The sequence below is a fragment of the Strix aluco genome, chromosome 1, assembly GCF_031877795.1.
Source record: "Strix aluco isolate bStrAlu1 chromosome 1, bStrAlu1.hap1, whole genome shotgun sequence".
Classification (NCBI taxonomy): Eukaryota; Metazoa; Chordata; class Aves; order Strigiformes; family Strigidae; genus Strix; species Strix aluco.
The window spans coordinates 58125837-58151070 of record NC_133931.1 but is presented as its reverse complement, the minus strand read 5'-3'; the positions used below and the strand labels follow the sequence as shown (position 1 = coordinate 58151070).

Below are 25234 nucleotides of genomic sequence, written 5' to 3'. Positions count from 1 at the left end.
TATAAAATATCTACATAACTCAGGAGTTCTCCTGAATATACCAGAATCTTCCTAGATGTGTTCCCCATTATGTCCAATCTATTCCTACTTGCTGTCCTTCAAATATGATATGGTGCCGTACCATCTTCAGTTAAGTTGACTGTGTTCAAGTTGGTCTTGTCCCTGTTAAGATAAAGGCTTGGAAACAAGGTGGATGCATTTATGTTTGGTTACTGCAGAGCAGGCAGCTAAATCAGATGGTGCAAAAGGAGTTACTACATCAGGAGTAGGTTCTGGCTCTTACAGATTTTTAGTGACTTTTAGTTCTTTGGCATGTTTGGTGGCTTTCCCTTATAATTTAGCAAAATGTTTGGAAGTTCTTCAGTACATTGCTATCATCAGGGCACATAAAATAATAGTAGAAAAAATACAGGGATTCAAGTATTTAAAAAAAGGGGGGGTAACTTTTTATAGATAATTATTTGCACTCTATTTGATGTAAATTGTACTTTTAAGACTGTATAAATTATCAGTTTATAATTTATGAATTGTCATGTGCAAATTTTTAATCAGTTTGCCAGGAAAATGCTTTATTCTCTGTCAGCCAGACAAAACACCAATCCTGTAAACAGTTTTATTGCCAAATAGCCATACGTGAATATATAGTGACTTCTATATTTTCATTTAAATAACACACAAGAATAGCACTTATTCAATAAAGAGATAATAATACTGTATGCATGTGCATGAACTCATGTCCATGAAAAGATGGCATCTTAAGAAAAGGTAAAACCTAATAAATGCAGACAGCCTCTAAGACTTGGGGTTTAAGGGACAATCTTTTTAAAATCATATCTATATGATGATTAATCATTATATTTCTAGCAAAAGAAAATCCCTTGTTTCTGTATTTGCTGCTTCTCACAAGTTAGCTATGGCCATCAATATGATTACTTTAGGCCAACCACTGTTTCCATTGCAACTGCAATATTAAAATTTAAAGATAAACATTTGCCTAAAAATTTCCAGAGACCATTAGGTTGGAAGGGTCCTCTGGTCAACTCTAAGTTCAGACTAGGTTACTTGAGGCTTTTTGTCTAGTTGGGTTTTGAAAACCTCCAAGGAAAGTGGTTCCACAATATCTCTGGACAGCCTGTTGCAGGGCTTAGTTTTCCCCCAGGTGATTTTTTTTTTTTTTTTTTTTAAATTTATGTCCAGTCTGAACCTCTCCTGTTTCACTTTATGATCGCTGTCTCTTGTTCTCACACTGTGCAATTCAGTGAAGAGCCTGGCTCTGTCTTCTCAGTGATCACCTTGTAGGTATTGATTGGCAGGCTATGCTTAGCTCCCTCAAAACTTTCTCTTCCGCAGCTTTGAAGGAGCCCAGGTCCATCTGCCTCTCCTCTAATGGCAAATGCTCCAGCACCCAACCATCTATAATAAAGGAAATAAAGACAGTCTCATCCAGGGACTGTTCCCCTTGTCTTTTTAATTCTTGGGTTTTATGATTTTTTAAAAAATATTTTTCAACAAATTATTTTTTAAGAGACTGTAAAATAACACTAAGGGGCTAATTAGAGCAGAGTAGGGGAGAGGAGAGGCGGAAAGGAACACCTCCAGAACTTTGTGAAGTCGAGCAGAAAGGGAACTCAGGCTATTCACAGCCAAAGCCTGGTCTGGGAACTCACTGCTTTGAAATGTGGCATTAAAAGATATAAGAACCTTACTATGATAAGGATACAGGGTATTTTAATGATTAAAGATGAAATCTTAATGAGGAGGGTTTTTAAGCTTTTGAACCATGCAGTATAATAGGCTCTCCCATATTATCTGATTATCTGTTTGCTTGACTTTTGAATCTGTTGTAACCACTCATATAATTTTTTTTCTAGAGACTTTCTTGGATTGCTTCATCAAGGCTTTGTTTAAATGAACTCTAAGAATAAGTGGAGACGTATGAGATACATCAGTAGTTTTGAATTAGTGCTCATGGAAACAGTATGTCGTGTTGGGAAAGCAGTCTGTCAGTGAAGGAAACATTCTGCAGGAAGGTCTGTGTGCTTTTAAAAACAAAAGATCTTTATCATTTTGCTAGCAGTTATTCTGATACTCTTTGTTTTGAATTCTTGAAACTGATAATGTTCAAGATGCTCTTGGGATTTATTGTTTTTTAGTATAGAGGCAAAACAGTAGAGGTACTTGCTGTAATAAAATTGCTTCTTTGTGTGAACAAGAAAATTCTCAGTGTTGATAAAAAGTTAACCAAGCTTTTCTCCAATCCCTTTTTTTTTTTTTTTTTTTTTTTAAAGCAAGGAGGGGAAAAAAAATCCTTTTGTGACACCTTCTTTCTTCCTGCTCATAAAAAAGAAGCTTTGTGCACTTAACCTTTCTGTCCTTGCAGGCACAGAGCAAGATTCCTAGTTATGCTACTAGTCATGGTGTTTACTAACAAACTCCCTAATTAAAAATTACCAGGAGATCCTCTTTGGTGCTATCTATTCTGTGTAATTGTAACATTGTTTAGATGATATTTTTATTAGGTGAAATATTTGCATATACTTCCAAAATTATTTTCTCCTACTGTCAGGCACTCTTAATTGCACAAAATTCTGCAGGACATACGTAATCACCCTTGACTTTTTTCTCTATCATTGCTGGCAGAAGTGTTTGAAATTATGTTGCAGTGGAATCCTTAGAATATTTTGATGTGAATAGGTACACATGAAAAGCATGTGCAAAAAATTAAACCATTCTGTCACAACAAAGATCTCCCATTTCAGCTTGCTGGTAATGCTTGTATTGACTGAAATGCTTGTCTTTCTCCTCATGTATCTTTGAAGAGGTGTGGAAGTTCACATGTGAATCCATGATCTTATTAAGAGCTGATTTAAAAATCTTTTAAGTCTGTTAAATGTCTAGAAATAATTGTTCTTTTGTTCCCTGTATGGCATCATTAATTTGAAAGAGCAATAGGATTATAAAGGTTCGTCTTATAACAGGCCTTACAGCTGTTCCTTTAAAAAAAACAACCAAACAAAAAAAGGAACATCAAGAACAGTAGTGTATTAGATACATTAACTCTGAACTCCCTAATTCTGGATAGCTGTGAATTGGCTAAGGGTTTAATTTTTACAACGTAATTACTATGTTCTAGATGATTATTGTCTTCCCAATTAAATCCATGTAATACCTTTGCAAGTCACGTTTCATAAATGGAACTTCTGTACGTTCAAACTATGCTTGAATTTACAATTTGCGTAATCACACTGTAAAACACTTGTAAACAAGACTTGCTAAAGTTAAGCATTAAAAAAGCATAAGCTGATTTTCACAAGCTCTGTGGAACTGACCTTATGCTTGAAATTTGTGGGTGGTACTAGGCTGGAACTTAAGAGCGCTGCATCCACTTGTGTTCCTTTAAGTTATTGGTTTTAATTTAAAGCAAGCTGCTAACTAATGGTGATGGTTAACATCTGATACCTTTTGCTGATGGGGCTCCAAACCCCTTCCTCTTGACTGCTTCTTTAGCTGTAGTTAATAGTCCTATTTTGAAGGACTGAATTGTGGCATCTGTAGCTCACTATTGCATGACTAAGAGGCCACATGAAGGGAACAAATGCCAATTTTACTGTGTGGAGCTCACGGGTGAGAGCGCTTAGTGCCGTGCCTGTGCCCTGCATTGCTCTCAGCTGCCAGTTGTATCCTGGGTGTGGCTCTAAATCCGGCAGTTTATGTTCAAAGTCCTAAATGGGCTCAGACAGTGTTATCTCAAAGGCTGCCTGTCTTCTCTATAGTAGCTTCTCCCACAGGAATAAAACTGCTGAAGTACAGGTTTGGTCTTTACTTTGTGAAGTACCCGGGCACTAGACAGAGGGTGGAACATTTTACGGTCTTCAGAAAAATGCAAACCTACTTTTTGTTTCAGTTTGCTTTTTAAAAGCAATTATCCCTCTAACAGTTACACTCTAAAGTTGCTCCTTCTAATAAGCTTCCAGAGTAAATAGAGTAGGTTCAACTCTTTTAAAATAAGCAGCTTAGCTTCAAAGCTGTAGCAGGGGATAGACAGGAAAATAATTAACTGCTGTGGGTAATGGTATTTCTGTGTGTATGTGCACGTGTGCACTCACATGTGTGCATACCGTATGTGCACATCAAAACAGTAGTAGTGGGCTGTGTACAGATATATTTTAAAAGATCCTTTTGAAGTAAGGTCTGTGTGTGATACTATTTTTACATACATGCATGTTAAAAAAAGGAAAAACTTATGGAGGTTGTAAATTCAAGAGTTCACAAACTAAGAATGCCCTTAATTGTTGGTGGCCTTGCAAGAGCAGTTTGGTTCCTTTCTGTGTTTGCATCATCTTACAGGTTTTCCACAGGATTTTCACAGAGTCATCTTGTGTTCTAGTTGCAACATTCAAATCAATTTTCAAAGAAGGGTTGACTCTTTCATGGGCTTTACCATTATATTAACTGTTGTAATTTCAAAAGGTTTTACAAATGTATATTTTCATAATATGTTTTCATTTTGTTGTACAGATAATCTAATTTTAGATGCCCCATTCTGAATACCTAGAGCCTGACTTTTAGAGTACTTAATGCTATTCAGCACTTCAAGCTCCAAGAGCACAGCTTTCACTGATTTCCATTTCAGCTCTGGTGGTTCAGTGCCTCTGTTGTTCAGACCTGTATTATCAAATCAAGCTTACAGGAAGAGAAGGGTATAAAATTTAGCGGCTAACTGTACTAAGTATGTGCAGCTGGTCTTTGTAAAGGTCTACTGTGACTAAATGGTAGAAGATTTTATTAAAGCTAAGAAAAGTCATGCCTGAAAACCAAAGCCATGGACACCCATGTACATTTTAAGCCAGTCTTTCAATCAGTGGGGACTAAAGTTTTACCCATAAAAGGTTGCCTGATCTTAACACATTATATCTTAATTTTTTCCATTATGAAAACAAACAGGGTGAAGAATGGGTTGAAGAGCACGGGGGTGGAAGAGACAGGCCACATGCTTTTGAAATGTTCCTGGTCAGAAGTGTCAGGGAGCTCTCCTTCTGCAAATACCTGCCAGGGATAAAACAGTCAAAGTTGGAAGATAGGAGCATTATATTGTGCTTATATCCAGGGTTACAGTTTTACAGCTGTCTTGATAGTAATGCTTTGAGAGATCTCATTTTTGTTAGTGTGTGTCCCGTCCCCCCCCCCCCCCCCCTTCATTTCACAAAATAAAACCTATGAACTCATGCATGTGAGAGTTGGGAGACAGGGAAACAGCAACATTAGTGTTGCCCATTCAGTCACAGTAGGAAACCTCTTGTGCTCACATAACAAGATTTTCATGTATCATGATGAGGCATTCTACTGTCTCAAAACGTACTGTGGTTTTAAAGCTTACTCTTCGAAACAGTGATCGTGTATCAGTTAATAGAAATATCCTTGCTGAATCCTGGTCTGAGTATTCCTCTTAAAATTAATGAAATTGTCTGGCAGGGGGTTGCTTCATTGCCCTTTGCATGGTTCACACTATGCCAAAGGCATAGATTACATGTTTTTCTGTTTGGTTGGTCTAATTAAATCTGTTTAGTGCCTATAATTAATGGTAACAGCAAGAGATTCAACAGATTCTCTTCTGCCCTTTTAAAATTTTAAGAACCCTCTATTACTTAATTTTGCTTGGAGAAGCTATGAAAAAGATATCTGCTATCTGAGACTAAAGTTAGACATCTAACAATGCCTGTGGGTTTGGGGACAGGAGAGGAAAGGAAAAAAGACAGAGCCAAGCCTGTGTTACAAACTCTGTTTCCCTTTGCTCTTTGCTGGAATAGGATACTTGAGAGACGCTAAAGCTTTCTCTTCCCTCTTTAACTGCATTTATCTGAACTCTGCCAGAGTTCGAGTTACAACCAGCTCAAGATATCTGACCTTGACAGCCCAAAGCCCTGCAGAACAGGTGTAGACCACCTGAGATTGCATCTCACAGGCTGGGCATTGTGAAATAACTACAATAACTACTTGTAAAGTAGATTTGTACATCAATGCTGCTTTGTGAGTCAAGTCCTCATTAGAGTCCTTTATAGTCTCTTGTAGTGTAGCTCCAGCCTGGCAAACTGTTCAAGGTGATGTCGGACAAATGCTTATCTGCTCAGAAGTTATCTCCTCTTTGGAATAAATGCTCATTTGAGGGGGATCTCTCTGGTAAAGATCTGTGCGATGAAGTGGCTTAGAGCACTGCATCCACTTGTGTTCCCAATGCCATTTGTTTTAGAGACTATGGATCACAATTAATGACTGTATTTTCAGGTGCGTTTCACACAGATTATCAGTTTTCACTTGGCTTTTTGATTCTTTTTTTTTCCCACAGAGATTCAGCAGTGCAGTTTCACGTATGTGTGAGTGGTTGTATAAGGTGTAAGTTACTACCAAGCACCCTGTTTCTTTGCAGTCCTCCTCACCTTTCCCACCCCTGATTCTGATCCCTCAAAAGCTCCCTTACTCTTCTTTGTGATACCACCACATGTGCAGGTTTTCTGAGATGACACATTATCTGAGGATTTATTTTCAAATACAGGTATTTCCTATAGGAAACAGGTTATCTCAGGTAAGGGTTATGTAGATAAAAATGTGGGGTTTTTTGTTTGTATGGGATTTTTAACCTATTGCAAAGTCTGTGGTATAAAGAGGAGGATTTTGGAAGAGCGGGGTGAGTTTATCACTGTGAGATGAAATAAAAAAATATTATATAGTGTCCAAAGTCATCCGATAATATTTGTTGTCATGAAGCAAGTGCTTATTAGTGTTTGAGAGGCTCTGTAGGACAGACAAAAGAAGCCTTCTTTTCTACCCTGAGGAACTTTTTGGTGGGGAATATTTTTGCTCCACTTGTGTTTTAATTAAGCATTGTTAGTATTCAAAATTGTTAGTTTTCATATACCTCCTTTCCTGCCTTTTTAAGGTTATGAATGCCATGATTTCATTTTGCAGAGGAGAGAGGAAAAATTTTGAGAATTTAACTTGCAGTCCCTGTTTTGGCTTCTTTGAGAAGCTGTTTTCCCAATTGCTGATTGAAAAGTGTTAAGTAATTTAACCTTGGGGTGGGAAGAGGAACTAGATTTGGTGAGTGCAGACAATCCAGAATCCCTCCAGCCTTCTTGAATCCCTTGTTTTAGGTACTAGAAGATTTAACCACAGTTGTAGAAGCGGCCAAGTCGCAGTGAATTCCTTCTCCTGCATCACTCCCATCTCAGTCTTCTGCTCAGCAAGCAGGGACTCAGCAGAGAAGAGATCCCAGAGTTGCATGCTGGGTACTACATAGGTGAAAAGAATCCTGTATGGGATGGGTGTGGCTTGGGAGACTATAACTACAGTGCCTTAATTATTCACAGGACATTCTAAATGTTTAGCATATAACTATAACCTTATTTCATCCATATTTCATTATATGTAGTCCCATTGAAATTGGACCTGCAGTAAGGAACATAGATGTCCTAAAAGAAGCCAAATAGATGGCTGAACAGTGTGTATATATACACTGGTATTTAATTTTAAAAAACTCAATGTTTGTCATTGATGTTAAGCTACCCATTTTGTTTTAGTTTTGGTGTGGGTTTTTTTTTTTATTTTTTTTTTACTTAAGTTAAAGTATCCATTGCCTAGTCTGCATATTATTTCCTTCACGTAGGGTAAAGAAGAGTGGGTGGGTGGTGCTGGTTTGAACTGCAGTATAGGTATACCTGTATTATTTCACCCTTTAATATCCAAAGCTCCAAATTCTATTTTAGATCTGTTAGATTATGGGGTGGTTGTTACATTCCCCTGGTAATTTTACATTGATGATAATTACTTGCAGTTTCACAACACTTGTAGCAGCAAGAAAATATACTGATGTTAAAGGAGGAAAACCAGTCTATTTTGTTTAAAATGTCTGAATTATCAACATTTCTGGTTTTAAAAGAAACATTAGCTCTTTCACTTGTTCTACTGGATTAAAAATATTTTGTAATGATCATAACCATCCACTTCACATTTTTAAGAATTTCTGAAGTTTCTATCAGAGTAGAAGCTAAAGTGTAGGAGGGGAATCAGACAGTGATTTGACTGAATTTAATGCACTTTGTAAAAACTGGTGAAAGGCATCATTTTGTACTATACTATGGGAGGATATACTGTACTATGGGAGGATAAAGGTTTGCAAAATAGGGCTGTGGTTTTCATCTTAAAGAGAATTTTCCTGTTCTGTCAGTATTTTCACTTATATTGCAAGGGAGTATTTTAAATTGATTTCTCAAGTATTTTACCTTACCAAATTTGTGTTCTCTTTCCAATGTACTTTGTGATTAAGGTGAAGGATATAAAATACATTTTCTTTCTTTCCCATTACCTTGCTGAGTGTGTGTGTTGACTCAAAAGTAGAATGCTTTAACATTACTGTACTAGCTTATAGATAGTGATTAAACTGTCTTCTCTACCATCAGCATATCCATAATGCTATTGATCCTCCTCCAGCTAGGGGAAGGAACTCTAGTGGATGCTGCTAGATTTTCATCACAGGGTGTAAGTGCTGACCCAGATACCCCAGAGGTTCAGCCACCTGCCATAAATTTCCATTTAGACAGAAACTAAGTATAGACTGCATCTGAGCTGCCCAACTAAAACCACAGTTTTTTTATTACAAAATTTTGTCCAAGATAATGGCAGCTGTTACTCTTTCTGTACTGGCTTAATAGTTTTGTGCTTATTTTACAACTTTTCAGTTGTTCTTTAGTCTCACGTTAAAGTTATTTATGGTATTTCAGTCTCGACTCGGTCCATTGCATTAACAAATATCATGTTGCAAGTCTATAGAGCAAGAAAGTTGGTGTTGAGGACCCAGTGTCCATGGAATGTGTGTCCCAGTTGCTTTATTTCAAATTAGCTCTCTTCTGAGAGCCTTAGGCTGAGTATGCCATTAGCAAAATGGGTACATTAGGTGAGCTTCTGGATTTCATCTTCCGTTTTATCTTCATCCAAAAGGAGCCCCATTTTGCACAGTACTCCATGATGCAACCCAAAAGCTCAGAGAGCTTCACTTCAAAAGCGCTGTTCTGATCTGTTAATGCAAATGCTAGTGGGAGTTGCCCAAAGAGGAATGTGATCAGTCAAAAGTCTGTTCTAGTAAGGTTAATAAAAGCCCATTTTACTTGAAAACTGAAGTGCTGTAGTACCCTTTAGTGACTGTGGGTGCTTTATCCAAGCATGTGCCAACCTCAGTTTAGCAACCCACAGTAAGTCTGAAACATCATTCCACTTTGTAGCCCATTCATCACGAGATGGGTAATGAATGCAGAAACAGGACTGTGAATGTAATTTCTATGCATTTACAATTCATAAGCAGTTACTTCCTAATTAGCGAGTTATAGAAGAGAAAGAAAATATTTTTTACAGGTCCAGTGTTTGTTTAATGCTGTAGCCAAAAAATGTGACCGGACAAGAGACATAAATGCAGGCCCTCAGTAATGAATGCTGCAAAATTGATAAATGTTTGTAGCAGACCTGGTAGGTCAGATATTCATCTCAAGTTACCTCTCCTAGTTTGAATGGCTACTGTTCATTAGAAAAGAGTGACAAGTGGTCTGTTGTGCACAGCTTCATGTTAACATTTGACCAGAATTTTTTAAACTTTGGAGAAGAGCAAAATAGTCCCATAGAGGATTAACTGGAAGTTTCATAGTAAGATGAGGTACGTTTGGAGGAAGCAGCTGTAAATCAGTCCAGAAAAATTAGCTGTAGTCAGATGGCCAGAGAGATTTGGGCAAATACCATATATACTCTTAAGAATATTCTGTCTTGCCTTCAGTTAAAGATGTCTCAGGAGTTATGGTAGCTGCTGGCCATCCTGCCTGACACAGATTTTGTGTAGTGTTTCCACATATGCAGCAATTGCTGAAGCATCTGCTCGCTGGAGGAAGTTTCTCTCCGAGGCCATGCTTTCTAGTGAGCAGTAATCAAGGTATACCTTCTGCATAAGAAAAAAAAAATTATTCTTCTCTTGGATTTTTTTTTTTTGTACAAGTTTCTAGGTCAGACACTTATGTAGTTCCATTGGTTGGTCAATTCATGGAATAAATATTTTAGCTGGGAGATGTGTTTAAAATGATTATAAACATTATTCACTCCCTCGGTTTCACCATCTAAAAATAGAGAGCTTTCTGGGACAGAGAAAAGCTTAATTTCTTCTAGTAGAATACTTTTTATTAGCTTAATTAGATAAGGGCAATGAGCAGGGAAGGTTGTGTTTCCAGTCTGCTTGTTCCTTTGCACCTGAGCTTTGTTGGAATGTCACATATAACTTCATAAAAACACCTTTAAGTGAAATGGAAAAACCCTTAGAAATTTTTTAAGGATGTTTATTTAATTCTGTTAAAAAAAAATTAAAATCTAAAAGAAAACACTGTATTTGGAGTATTTTGCTCCACTTTGAAATCTCTTAAAAATTATTAGATTTCTTTTACTAATAAATATTAGTTTAAAATAATGTTATGATTTGAATTAGGCTTTTTCATTTTACCATGTCTTGCTTTTGGTTGACTTGATTCATTTTTATATACTACTTTTAAAATAACCAAACTTGGGGTTTTTTTTAATCTTACCTATACAAAGCAAAACCTCCTAACATTTCCTCCTCATAGCTCTAACTGTCATAACAAGTGTTTGGTAAAAAACCTTGTTCAGAGGTAAAACTGGAGATTAGGGAAGACAGTGTATTGTAAAAACATAGAAAAATTGTCAGATAAAGGATTATGTTTACACCAAGCATTTTATCTAAGAATATTAAATAGTTATGGCAAACAGTCATGCTGTCAGTCCTTGTTAAGGCTAATTTTAGCTCTTCCAGTTAAAATAGACATTTCTTTTATCTGTAAGCATAGCTTTGAGGTTTCTGCAGTGCTATGCTTTCTTTTGGCCTAAAGCCAAAGCTGATGTATGGTAGCACAGAGCATGCATATGCACATGCATAGAGAGTGCATATGGTAGCATAGAGAGTTGGGTGTTGGATTTGTTGGGGTTTTTTCCCCTTTTCTTTTCCTAAGCTGGAAAGGCTGACTTTTCAGCAAAGTCAATTCTCTGATCTGGCAGACCACACTGCAACACAAGCACTATGATGTTAGCAGAGGGTAGATGGAGAGGGGAAGATGACACCCACCCACACCCCCTGGTTTGGGAAGTAACAGTTATTCCTTAAAACCAGTGTTCTCTGAAATGGTGTCACTGCAGTTTGAGACTTAATTGTGGTCCCAATCCTTATAAAAGACCACTCCTTTGTGAGGTTTTGCCTTCGCATAAACTAACATTTTCATGTTGTTGCCTGTTTGGTAGTTTACATGAGAACATGCTGCTTAATGAAATATAGTACGACTGGACAAAAGTGAGAAATAATCTGTGCAAAAGGGTTAATGAGAAGAAAATAAAAACAAATTCTGCCATTACTCTGAGCTGCGGAATTCATGGATATAAATTGTTCACTGGCACTTGAAATGCTGAACATTTGTTTCCCTGGAGATAGTTGAGTAGATGCTCTTTCAAACTGATTTGATTGAGTATCTTTAACTCTTTAAAGAGTATTGATGACTGTGCTCATTTAGTTAAAGAAATCAAGGCTTATGTTTGTAATATGATGATATTTTTCTTTTATTCTTACATTTCTTAAACTTTTGGGGGGCTACAAAATAAGAGAACAAGAAAAAAAGATTCTCTGATGGAATCAAATAGATGTGTCTCTGTATTTAAGGAGATTACTTTTGAGTAACTTGTTTATTGGCTAGGCAGGGATGTTTTTGCTATTCCAAAGCTGTGGTTCCTATGAAGGTCCAGCAGAATTTAGTGTTCCTTCTTGTAATGGACCTTCTGACTGTTACATTGCTTTTTGCCTTTTTTTTTTTTTTTTTTAAATTCCCTCCAGGAAAATTATTTCTTGTTAGAGAACTATCTGAAGAAACAGCTTTTTTTTTTTTCATTTTGTTTAGTTTAGAAATTGCCAGGCAATTTCTTTTTGAGCTATAGTATGAACTGTCGTGCTGTATGTATTACAAAAGGTATTCCCAAAAGGGTGTGTGGATATGGTAGAATTTGTAAAATGTTAAATTCTTAAAGGATATTAAAAATAATTAGGGATCCTTAATTAAATTAAGGATCACAATTTAAAGCCACAATGTCCAAAATTATTAAAACCTTGCTATTTTTCCCATTTCTTAAACTTCAAGACATTCATTCTCTAGAGTGTAGACTGGTAGGTATAATTACATTGGTATAATGAGACAAAGGGATGATGCTGTCAGAATTTATTTCCTGTTAAGTTTAGAACAATCTGATAGTCTAATCTTAGTAGCTATTTTCTCTGGCTACCTGTGCTACTTACATTTAAATAAATCACTCTTATGTCTTGATTTATATTCTTAAAGAAAAGCAGTTTTGTGTGTTGCGTTGCACCGAGCTGATAAGCCTAACCATTAGCCTCAGGCATGTACTTTTCTTCATTTTTCCTTCCCCTAGTTTATAGGGAACAAAAGTCTTAGGGAAAACTGGATAATTAGAGGCACTTCCAGCTGAGTTTAAGCCTGTGTGCGTGACATGCAGAAATATAATTTAGACTTGCACAGCGCTTCTCATCCAGAGCTTTGAAAATGGGTCAATATCCTCATATAACAGGTGGTAAAACTGTTGTAGGAGAGGGGAAATGACCAGTGTGAGGTTTCACAAGAAATGAGCAGTTAGGAAACCCCACAGGACCTTCAGCCCCATATGCTTCCTAGATTTGAAATGGGCTCAAGTACTGGATGGGAGAGGCAATGCCTGTGTTTTACAACGTGGTTAGGAAGGGCAGTTCAGCTTATTTTTCTGGGGAGTTTGGGGGTGTAAAGATTTGAATTCTTTGGTTGTTTTGTGTTAAGAAAATTGTGAAGGCAAGAAAATTGTGAAGGCAACTATATTCTGACTTAAAGGTGCTCTGACAACACCTACTTGGAAATTATAAACTCTGAATTGTAGCTGATATTTTACAAAAGAAGTGTGATGTTTTCAAAATCGGGAAAATCGCCACAGTATGAACATAACACCTTGACTTTCTCTTTCCAGATAGAGATCCCATTCTGTCACTTAAAGGATGATAACGCAGCTAGAAAGACAGGGTGATATTGCAGCAGTATTTTAATTTCCAAAGCATGAGAAGTCCAAGGGGATTTATACTCCCTGTACACCTGAGCTCAGCTCTGTTCTTTACAAGCCATCAAGGAAGCCTTGAGGAGCTTGTTGTGAATCCTTAAACTAGAGATGAATTGTGTAGGACTGCATTAAAGCTGTCCTATAGTGGTCCTGTGCATGTGACAGGTCAGTCTGCTCTGGTGTTCCCCATTCCCCTTGCTACCATGTTACCTCCAGTACACATATCTTGCTTTTCCTGGGGCTGAGCGTGAGAGAGTGACTTGTACAGGAACTAACTTTAGCACAACGGAAATTCAGGATTGGCTCTTTTAGGCCTAATTTTATGAGACTGTCAAGTTTCCCAAGCATGGCAAAATGCTCACTGAATAGGACAGAGAGTTTCACTATAGATTTTGAGGCAGTAAGTCTAGTTAATTGGTATGCATAAACCTTTTTTTTCTTTAAACTTCAGCCTTCTTTTTGTTCCCAGCTACCTCTACAGCTTAAATAGATGTAAGTGTTGGAATTAATCCCTCTCAACCAATGGTTAGATATTTAGTAACTTGGCTGCTCTCTAGGCAGCTAAATGAATTATCTAGATAATATCTCTACTCTAGTCTAAGGCCAAGTGCTGAGCATTGTAGAAAATCTGGCTGTGTGATACAGGTTTCTACAGAGAGCCAAAGTTAGAAATGCTTTGGTTTGGTTTTGTTGTGTGTGGTGTTTTTTTTTTTTAATCTAAGCATAAAATGCATATGATTTTTTTTTTTTAAATAGCATAGCACTTCTGTACTGTGACTGTAAACAAATCTTTGTTAGCATCACTGTGCTAGAATACATGGATATTGTCGTTATTGTCAGAGAGCAATAAAATAATGCTCAGCCATTTGTCATCCAGGAATATGGCTGTCCCATTAAGGATAATAAACTGTCACAGTTCAGCACTTTGATGACTTTGGGAGGTGGCAGGTGCTAGAATATCTTGTGCGAAGGTACTTCATGCCTGAGGTTATAAACTGTATGTTTTATGTATCAATAACTTTTAACTGTGATAAAGGTATGTTTTAATATGGATTTCTTCTGGGGAGATTTCACTGTTCAGAAAGAAACAGAAATAGAAAACTCTTGAGTGTCATTTCATAAATGGATTCTGTGGGGTTTTGCAGCCCAAAGAGCAGGTAGTAAGCTTTTTGTGGAGGCTTGGCCACATGTTCTGTTGCTCTTTGGTTTAGGTAAGTCAGCCTTCCTGCTATGATTGTATCTGAATTTCAGACCTAAAAAATAATGTCAAGCTTATATCTTCTTATGAGTAGATAACTTGTCAACAGTGCCTACTGGTGCCTTCTTGAATTATTCTAGCAAGTGCCAGTCTTTCCAACGAGGCCACTGTGAGAGCTCAAAGGTAATTAATTGTGCAGTAACTCCCTTTGCTCGTTACTAAAATATTTTATGTTCACTTAGGCATTCAGTCTTGGAGGTGTATTCATTTGAATGCCAGTGATCCAAATGCCTGTATTGGATGTTGCTGCTTATGGGGAAGAGGACGTGAAAGAATATTCATAAAATCAGGAGCTTTGCAGAGGCTTTGTCAGCCTGCAGTGTTATGTTTGTATGACATAGTTAGAGATCATACGTGACCTAAATGAATAGCTGGCACATTAGTAACTCCTTGGACTATCGTGATAGTGCATGTGAAAATTCACATATTTCATGATCAAGTTATGTCCTTAATGTTAAGCTGAAGTTTCCTTGCACATCTGACTAACAAAAAACCTCTAAGTAAGAGTCTTGAATTTTTTGGCTTTTTGTTCAAGGGCTGTATGTGCAAATTCCCCTTAGGTTCTTTAGAAGTCACATATAGATATCTGCCTAGGTATGGCTGAGTGCTCTTCCATAGGACAGTGGAGGTAGCTGTGCATGGTTCATCTTGGGTGGCTACGTAATAAATGTCAACATCCCATAGACACCTTTGAAGTTTATCCTTCAGTATGATTGAAAAGGGCAACCTTCTTACTGGTGGTATTTTGACTTCCCATCAGCATTCAGTCAGTACCTTTAAGACAAGTGGCATTAAATTTGTATTGCTTTGTGTGTGGTTAATGAATACTCCAGTCACTAGAAAGGAGCAGCATATGTCAGCCTTCTTTTGTGGCACATCACTTTGAAAAGGATCGGTTGTGTGGTTGCATTTGGACTGGTTTCTTGACATCATTGAGATTAGGCATGAAATCTTGGAATTACAACAATTTGACTGACAAGCCTGTTAGGAGTCAGAAGGACACATTTTTTCAGGAATAGAAGGAGACGGATTTTAGAAAAGCTACAGTCAAACCAGAAGAGTTTGGGAACTCTGTGTGAGCTTGTTCAGGTGCTTCATCTGTCTCTGAAGTTCATCATCTGTGCAATGCTTGAAATACATACGTCTGACAAATATGGTGAAACCAGCCTAACTTTTGTAAAGTCTGTTGAGGGCTGTTGCTGGAAAGCTCATAAGACATACATGCAAATGTAAAACTTTAACTAATCAAGAATTTGTGTTTAAAAGAACAGCTTTCATTGTGCAGGTATTTTGTTTGCTTGGCTTTTGTAGTTGTTAATTTTGGGAAAAATAGGTGTGAGAAAGTTCTTGACTCACAGGAGAAGAAATGGTTTATATTGCAGCAGGTGTTTACTCACTTCAATTTTTGGATTAATTAAATGGGGGCCAAGCCTGTAGTAGGCAATTGTAGTGGTTTAAATGAAATCTGTGTGGGAAGGCTGAGAAGTTAATGCAAACTGACTTTTTGAGTAGATTAGTTGAACTGTGTAGATATTTTGAATAAAAGTGGCATTGATTTTGCATTGCTTCATGACTACCATAAATTGAACTGAATCAAAGCTACTGTAAGTATTTTATTATCTTTCTTCTATAGCTTGTCTGACAGACCGTAGGCAGGTATGCAATATGAGCCAAATTTAAAGCAGTCGCACACGAATTCTCAGGATCAGAGCTACTGAACTAGTCTCACACTCCTTTATACCAGTTTTCCTTGAGCTGGTCACTTTTCTCGCTCACTACAAAATCTTTTACTGTAGTTAATCTGATACTCTCGTGTAATCTAGATAAAGCTTTATTCAAAAGCTTTATATGGCAAACAGCAATTTCTGTGTTTTATACCCTTTGACCCCATTGGAGTTTCTGTGGCCTGGTCATGTTGTTGGTAGTCAACTAAAGTCTTTGCTCCTTCTGTTCACTTACTCAGGGAGTTCACCTGATTGCTTTTTATTTCTATATAAAACTATATATAGATGTTTAACTATATTTCATAATTTAAAAAAAAGACAACAAAAACTTTGTTCGGACCTAACTTTATTTAGTACAATACTGAAGGGTTACGTGTGCTCAACAGAATAGTAATTGATTTGATTGGACAGGTGTAGTATTAAATGATTCTGAAGTAATAATGTTACCTGTTGATTTATCAGACTAATACTGTATTGAAACTTTTCTTTAAAAAAATACCTCGTGTAAGAAGCATTACTCTGAAGAGTAATAGCAGATTTATGGCTGTGGTGTACATGAGAAGGGAACAAGAACAGAAGTTTGTGACATGGTCTGATTTTGTCTTTAACTTAAGATAAAAACCATATTTTCCTTATATTTTAAAACAGTATTTCCACAGTCATTGGGGCTTTCATGAACTTAACTTTGATGTACTTAATTTTGAAGCCACTAAGATTTTGAATGAAGTTTTTGTGCAAATTGTCTTTATAGACTGTGATAATAAAATGTTTCTTAAAAAATCAAGATGAGATACTGTGCCTAAAATCTTAAATAGGTAGGATATTTTAAAACCATTTTCACATAGTTTTAAGCCTAGAGGGAAATGTAACAATATACTCATTCTGCCTATTTGTTTCAGAAAATATATTCCAACCTTGGAATTCTTAATGTAATTGCCATCTCTGTCATTTGCTTAAATGGGATCAGGATAATATGACCTGTATTTAAAACCACGATATGAATAGAGGTGTGTTTAAGAACTTTCAAATTACTTTCACCATCTGTGTTACTTAATTATTGCGCCTAATTCTTCTACCGGAGCTTCAGCTATTACTGGAGTCTCCATGGTTAAATTGGGGAATTTAATTTTGTTTTTCTCTGGGGATGAACTGTCACTTTGGTGAAATTCCTTCAGGTCAGATAAATTCCTTAATAACAGAGTAACGATTTGTCTTAATCTTGGGGATTATAATCTATGAACAAAAAGTAGAAGAAAAGTGAGGGTTTTAATGCAGCAGATAAAATGTAAGTTGAGACTGATACAATGAAATAAATTCTGTATTCATCTATGTTAATAAATTATAGTTCTCCTTAGATAATATCTGTAGTGAAACTTGAACATCCAAAACCATGTTTATAATTATCAGAACCTTTGAATAAATTGGAGAGTTATATTACACTTGAGCCTTAATAAATTTACAGTTAAATTACTGCTACTTTATTTAGAGGGAAGTGAGTCCAACAGCGTTTAACTGCTTAAATTTCTGCATATTCACTTTGGGGGGAAACAAAATACAACTCAAAAAAGCAAAAAGCAAGGTTCCCCTTTGTATGTTTTAGGCTTATTTTGTGTCTTTGATCAGGAGTTCTTCCACTGAATCTCTTTAATGTATGCCTGAATAGTAAAAAGAATTCAGTAAGCAGGTGTCTCTACCCACTTAGTGCATTCAAAGATTCTTGGATATAAAATACTTTGAAAAAAGATCTCCCTTGAATATGGTAGAGAATTTTTCCTAACTCTGAATGTATCTAAACCAGACTGAATCTTGTTAAAATGGTGTATTTAACTTCCTTTCATATTTATTTTCTATTAGACCTGACATACCCTGATTTTTTTAATTTGCTTTACTTTTATTACTGCTTTGTCTTAAATAGCAAGGCCCATTATATTGCAGAAATCAGCATCTCGTTATTTCAGTAGCAAACCAACATCACCCAGAAGTTAAATAATCCTGTATTTTATGTCTATATTCTGTGGAAATGAGTGATTCATCTGATTCATTGGAAATATTCCAAATCCTTGCTGCTTACCTGGAAGCACTTGGAAGTTTTCTCACTTCTGTTCTCATTTGACAGTCTGTTTCAAGTTGTTCTAATTTAGTGAAGGTCATATTTAAATTTAGCAATGTCCCCAGCTATTAAAACCTGGGTGATGCTAGCCTGTTTCCACTGGAGAATGCTGTGGTAAAAACTACATTCGTATACCCAAGGTATGCAGTGACAGCAGTACATCTCTTGTAGCAACCTATTTAGACATACTCTTCCATGAGGTTCTCTTGAGAGTTATGTAGGGCATCTAAGGATGAGGTAGATAACCAAAAAGTGTTCACCCTTCCTAAAAGCATGGTCTTTTTTAGTTCCAGAATGGGATACTGAAGAAGCAACAGATTATTTTGTTACAAATAGAAATGATAATCAGAGCAATGGCTTGCTCCCTCTGTCATTTGCTGGAGAGGAACAGCTGGGTTTACATAAAATTTTAACGTGCCTGTCTTTTGGACTGTATTACAGAATTTTGTCACAAAAACTTGTGCATGTTTGTGTGTCTTCTCCTGATGTGCCATAGAAAATTTAAGATACTCTTGACTTCAAGAGTGTCTATGGATATATTTACGCTGTGTGGAGCTCCTGGCAGGCTAATTTAGAGTTAGCAGTGGGACAGGTTGGCCTTTGCAGATTGACTAAGTGCTGCCTAATACCAGGGGTGGTGGCAGAGAGGAGCTCTGCCCTAAGGAGTGCCATGGCTAACGCCAGCTCTGGGCTCTCGGCATTGTTGCCATAGGGCAGAGTGATTCTCTTTCATAAGGTGCATTGGAGATCTGCTGGTAAGAAATGGGAGCACTTAAAAATAATAATAATTGTAGTATAACTTTTTAATAAAAAATTTATTAGAATTCATAAAAGACAGTGTAGTTCTAATGCAAATATTGTTGTGACTGGTTGCGTATCTGAGGTCCCTGTGGGAAAGTTCAAAGTTAGTTGACTCACTTTAGGAGCTGGAGCTTTACGGCATCTTTAATCCCAGTTTAGGGATACAAAACCTGAGTGGCTTTTGGAGGAGGGGAGAACTCTAGGGAGGGACAGGCATTTGAGCTGAAAAAAACCCCTTTGCTGCTGTAAGTACAAGCCTGTCCTTAGGCTTTGTTGCTTTGTTTAAAATTTGAGGCAAAGCCTAGGAAGGGGATGAAAGCTCAGACAGCGCCCTATTGTGTGTGCAGTGAGTGGGGGGAATGGCATGTGGATTCTGCCTGTTCTCATCTATGTTTCAGAGTCAGAGATATGTATGTTGAGGGGGAAAAAGGATTCTTCACTGAAATTTTTTTAAAAAAGGGGAAAGAAGATAAGTGAAGTACAGTAATTTCACTCGGGATTTGTAAGTCTCAAGCATGTTCGGTTCCTATACAAAGGCTGTATGTTTGAAGAGTTTTTGAGATTGGCAGAGTTCACTGGAAGAACATAATTTGTGTCATATAAAAGACCTAAAACCTTAATGAACACCTTTCCAGGAGTTGTACCTCAATGTGTTGGAGGAAGGTACATGGAATGGAAAGTTCCATGAAGTATTTGTGTATGAAAATTGTCTGAATGGTTTGAGTTTTATTTTTACTGTGTGTGTAAAATGAGCATGAGGATATTGCTTTTACATCATGTTTGAAATCAAAGTGTTCTAGCAACTTTATCGCAACTTGTTATAATACAAGCCCAGACTGGTGTAAGAACTGAAAGAACATGCACTTACGGTGAGACAAAATTCCCCTTTCACTAATGATTTAAGCACACAGAGTACTAGTTCAATCTGTGGGAAATGTAGGAAATTTTTTTTTTTGAAGCCATGACTTTCAAAAGAACTTGGTGAGAAGGTGTAAAGCATAATAATGCAGACTTTCTTGTTTATTTTTTAAAGTTATTTAGCCACTGATTGATTTGCAAAGATCAGGTCCTTCACCAAAATTTAAATCAATGGGGAACAAGTAAGTTCTAAAATTCAGGTTGCAGAACTTGATTTTTTTTTTTTTTTTTCCATCTGAATCAAGCTGCATCTTTTATCATTAGTGCTGGCACTTATTTCAGTGTCATGAAGTTGTTTTGGTGGATCAGTGTACGACTCTGTGGTTTACAAGAGCCTTGATATGTCACTTCTTATCCTCTGCTTTCACAGATATAATCGAAAACTGTGCTAGTGCTTGTCACTTGTTAGGTGCCAGAAGTATTTATTTTGTGTGAAATTGGCACACAGTGCAGTTTAGAACCAGTGACTTCCTTGTAAATAATTGATGCTTTTTTATAAAAAAAAAAAGTGATAGTCCCTGATTATCCAACTCAAAAAATCACAAATTTATCAATTCATTCAGCTGTGAAAAGCTTTTCCTTTTTTGTTTGTATTTGGTTTGTATTACAGGCAAAGGGACAGCACTCATGCGTTTAAGCAGCGATGAGCTGGCTGTCTAACCTTGTATATTTTGTTTCTAGTTATATAGACCTAGAAGTTTTATTTGTGTGAAGTTGCTGTAGTGGTTTTGTACATGTGAAGAAGCGTTGACGATTCTGTGACTTTTGTTTGATATTCCTATGGCACTTGTGGTTTTACAAGATACTTGGTAAGCCAGTATTACTGAGAGCGCTGAATGTTTTCAGTTTTAATGCAAGTCAAAGCAAAATTTCTCAGTTGAGATGTTTGCTGCTTTGTCTTTCAGCAAGAAGAATCTGTGATACTGACAGACACTGAATAAATGTGGGTTTGATTACAACTAAATAAGGAGCTGAGAGACTGAAATATAGGTCTGAATTGGTGCCGTTGCAGGCTTTCGTGTTGTGTTAATTTTACATGTATTATGAAATCTGCTCATAGTATGTAAAAATGCACAAACCATATTACTGAACTGCAAAAGCTCCACTGCTGATACATCAAAGAAAGCAGCAGCTGTCATCCAGTTTTAGCCACGGTGCTTTTGAATGCCTTAATCCTCTTCCCAAACAGAAGGAGGCAGAGAGAGTGCAGTTTCTTTATAGGCCCCCCTTCTATTTTTTTGAAGTGTTGGTGTAGCAAAATGCAGAAGCTGTGTTCAGCAGCCAGCGCTGCATGGCACAAGACATTATTTTCTTTGCATTTAATTTGGACATTTCAGTCTTCCTCATGTACACCAAGTTCTTTCAAATTGAGTTTTTATTAAAGTTAGAAATTACTCACATTGTGTTTACTCCCAAGTGTTTAAAATATCAAAGCAATTATTCAATTGTACTTCATTTTCTTTTAGGTCTACTTCAAATTGGAATTAACTTGGTATTCTTTGTTCCCTTTTAGTTGCTGAAGGGGATGTTGAGATTGTACTTGGAACCTGAGTTAAAGGAAACATACATTTCTACCAGTAGAATATATTTTATTTTGTGAAATTTTCACATTTTTACATTTTTTTGTTAACAATACAAGTTTTACAGGGCAGTTATTACAAAATAGCTTCTCTAAGAAGCAAGCCAGATACACAGCAAATTTAAGTTTGATCCGTTACAGCTATTTTTAAGATCTATATGGTGCAGTGTCCTGTCTCCAAAGTGGGTCATGGCAGAAGTCTGGGGAAGGATATGAGCACTGAGCAAGCATGCAGTGATGCTTCCCTGGTGTACGTTGCTGTCTCACAAGCATTTCCCAAGTCAGAAGCTGTTCTTTGAACTAAATAAATAAAGCCAATTTTTTCATTAATTTGCCTGATCACTTTTCTTAACTGCATTTTAAGAATAGCATAGGAAAACTATTTATATTTGAGTTATCAAAATTATTGGAAAAAATTATAAAAGGATGTTTTTAATGTATTGGGTTTTATGTTTGTTTGTTTATTTATTAGCCACTGTCTTGCAAAGTGAATTTGCACTGCAAAGTAATCTCAACAGAGGAATGAAGTATGCAAGTGTAAATCTGTCAGACTATAGCTCATTCATTAAATTGTCTGTCTAGGTATAATATCATTTTAAGTCTTTGCTAACCTCCAGATTCTCAGACCAAAAATATTTTGTTGTGCTGAAATAAGTAAGCTTGGAGTCAAATTTAATATTTTAAGAATCCATTTGTGTTGTTCTGTTTACCCAAACAGAATTTCAAAAATCTGTATTAAAAACTGTGTTGACCAGGATAGTACTGAAAGCCAGATGAGAGAAAATTTGATGACAAGGTCTGGTATGTTTAGAAATGCTCCTGTTATTAAAGTTGCTCTAGTGCCAGCTACTCCTACACTGGAGTCATTTGTGTGACATGCTAGCCATCACAGCACACAAGGAAGATCAGATATTACACGCAGTAACTCCAGTCCTACTTCCGTTGTCAGACAAGGATCTCCCAGCAGTGACATTACCTTCCTGTGGTTTACTCTTGCAAGCCTTTTTTCCCTTCCCTCTCCATTAATACCCAATTCCAAGCTCCTCAGTCTGAAATGCCATCTCTTTACATCTTTAAAATGCTAGAAGCTTCAATATTACTTGGAAGGAAAATAATTAATGCCAAGAAAGAAAATGCGCATTTAGCGTTTTGGGATGTTGATGACAATTTTTTGCTGGCTTACACTGAGTAATAGGTCGTCTGTTTGCTTTGCTCTTGACAGAGCACAAAAAAGAAGCCTCAAGCTCAATGAGAAATCAAGGTCCTACATCATGACTATGAAGTCCAGTTGTTAGTAGTTTCAGTGGAACATGTGTGCCTCCACCGGCTATGCGACAGGCAAAGGAATTCTTATGGGCTGATGTCCCAGTGCTTAGTGAATTAGTACTGAGATGTTCACAGCTGTGTCCAGACACCCCCAGGTCAATACAGAAACTGAAGGGGCACAGTTTCCAAGTGTCTTTAATTTGTGGGAGGAGGGAGGCATCTCATGTTAGTTTATTCTTTCTTGTAGTTTCTTCCCACCTGCCCCCCCCCCCCCCACCCCCCCCCCTGTAAAGGTCATAGGCATGTAATATTGTCTTACAAAGTCTAGAGTAATGTTACTTTGAAGTTTGTCATACTAGAAGGAAAAAGGGAAAATATTCTAACAAGGTTCTGCTTTGTTTTAAATTGTGATTTTTTTTTTTTTTTATTTCAAACTTTGAAATAAGAAAGCGGTAGGTATGTGGTATGACCTGCTCTTGCATGATTTATCTTGCATTACTGAAGAACTACTGTAGATGTTAGAGGACCATTTTCCTCTAACTTTGATGTTTAATGCCTTCTTGGTTCCAAAGTTTGTTATACAAACATCAGAAAAGGGTGTTCCTAGGCTGACCTATCCATTCATATAAATGGCATTAATAAATATTTCTTTTTCACTTTTATAGGTTATTGAATCACTAGGGATTATTATATATAAAGCCCTGGACTATGGTTTGAAGGACAATGAAGAGCGGGAATTAAGTCCTCCCCTGGAGCAGCTTATTGACCACATGACTAATACCACAGAAACAGATGGAAGCAGGGATGAAGGATATGATGCTCTGGATGAAGGTGTGGAGGATGATGATGATGACAAAGAGGAAGTTGAGGCCATTCATTCCTATAAAGATGTAATGAAGGTACAGTAATGAGCAGTTTATATGATATGTCACTGCTTTTATCAATGAGAAAATCAACTCTATTTTCCATGTTATTGTCCAGTGTGATACTGGCTATATAGTTTTCTGATTTCCCTGGTCATTCTGGAAGGTTTGCTTGCAAAAATGACATGCAGTAGTATTTCATGTTTGACAGTAAGCAACAGAAAATCCATGATCAGCTTTATCGTTGGATGTGCTGTTAATATCACATTGTGATTTCATCCGTGCACTGGATAGTCAGCCTTCCAGTGTAATGTCTGTTGAATTACTTTGTGTACACTTGGATACTTCATGGGCTATTTCAATTAATTCACCTTTTCATTAGTGCGGTATTAGTTTAATTATTCCTTATCAGTTTCTTCCTTTGCCACCCTCCTCTACTGAAGCAAAGGAGTGCTTTTATAAGAGTACTTTGTATGGAGTGAGTCAGGATACAGTATTTCACTGATGATCATTATGGTTGTGGTTCTTGACCTGAGTTGTGAGATTTGGAAATAGAGCTTATGAATTTTAATTGCAACAGGTTCTTTAATGTTATCTGGGCTACCATGAACAATCATTTAAAAGTATTAACCCTCTATTTTCTATGGAGTAGTCTTCAGTACAAATTTTAGAGCCCAGTGAGCTCTTAGCACAGACAAAGGTATTAATGTACAAATTTTGTCAAAATCCATGCTTAACTGGTTTACCTCACAAATAATCTGAGAGTTTAATAGAGGTTGGAAAACTGTATGCTAACTTGTACCAGGTGATTGAAGCCTGTATATTGCTTCTTCGTAAATGCAAGTCGTATCTAAGGACTGGAAGCTTAGTGTGTCAGAGAAATTAAGAGTGTAGTGGTGGAAGCTGAGCCCAGTCGCACATCAGGGCACATTAGCGTACAGAAACAAGAGCCCACTAAAACCTGCCATTTCTGATGGGTTTATAGTAAAGAGGGAAGCCCTTACGAGATTGGAATGGGAGTAACTTTTGTTTGAGATGCTTTTGTATCCTTGCATTAGAAATAATGCTAAATATTTAACGGCTTTGTTTTTTCTCCCTCCCTCAGAGAAAGGAGGGGTCAGAGTGAGAAATGAATGAAATGGCTTTTTGCTCCCCTGTGATGGGGTGGGCCTGGCTGGCTGAAGTACCCTTGAAGCCCCTGCCACTCCCAGCCTTGCTGAGTCAGTACCCTTGCTGCGGGCAGGTACTTTGCTCTCTCCTCCCTTGGCCGCTCTCCGTCGCCCAGTCACCTTCTCTAGAAGTGGCCAGCAGCACCCTGCTAAGCCCCCATGGGGGCTGCTCCTAACAGCATGGTGTTAGGTAGAAGATGAATGCAATATATCCTCTTTCCCCCTAGTTTGGCAAAAATGCCATGAATTGGTGGGACAATAAAAGTTGGTTCATTAGAGGAAGTTTTTCTTAGTGCAGAGGCAGACGAGAACATTGTATACACAGAGCTGAGGGCAGTGGCTTATAGAGGTGATTTATGTTGCAAGTTCT

The 25234-nt window shown here is 37.1% G+C and overlaps 1 protein-coding gene across 3 annotated transcripts in view; it reads left to right on the top strand.

Annotated features, from left to right (window-relative positions):
- SPIRE1 (spire type actin nucleation factor 1) overlaps positions 1-25234 on the top strand; it is a 134499-nt gene that overhangs the window by 34936 nt on the left and 74329 nt on the right. For all 3 annotated transcript variants that reach the window (XM_074822290.1, XM_074822300.1, XM_074822280.1), the window contains exon 3: positions 23498-23731. In XM_074822290.1, coding sequence (XP_074678391.1) covers positions 23498-23731 — 234 coding nt within the window. The remainder of the gene's footprint in view (positions 1-23497; positions 23732-25234) is intronic.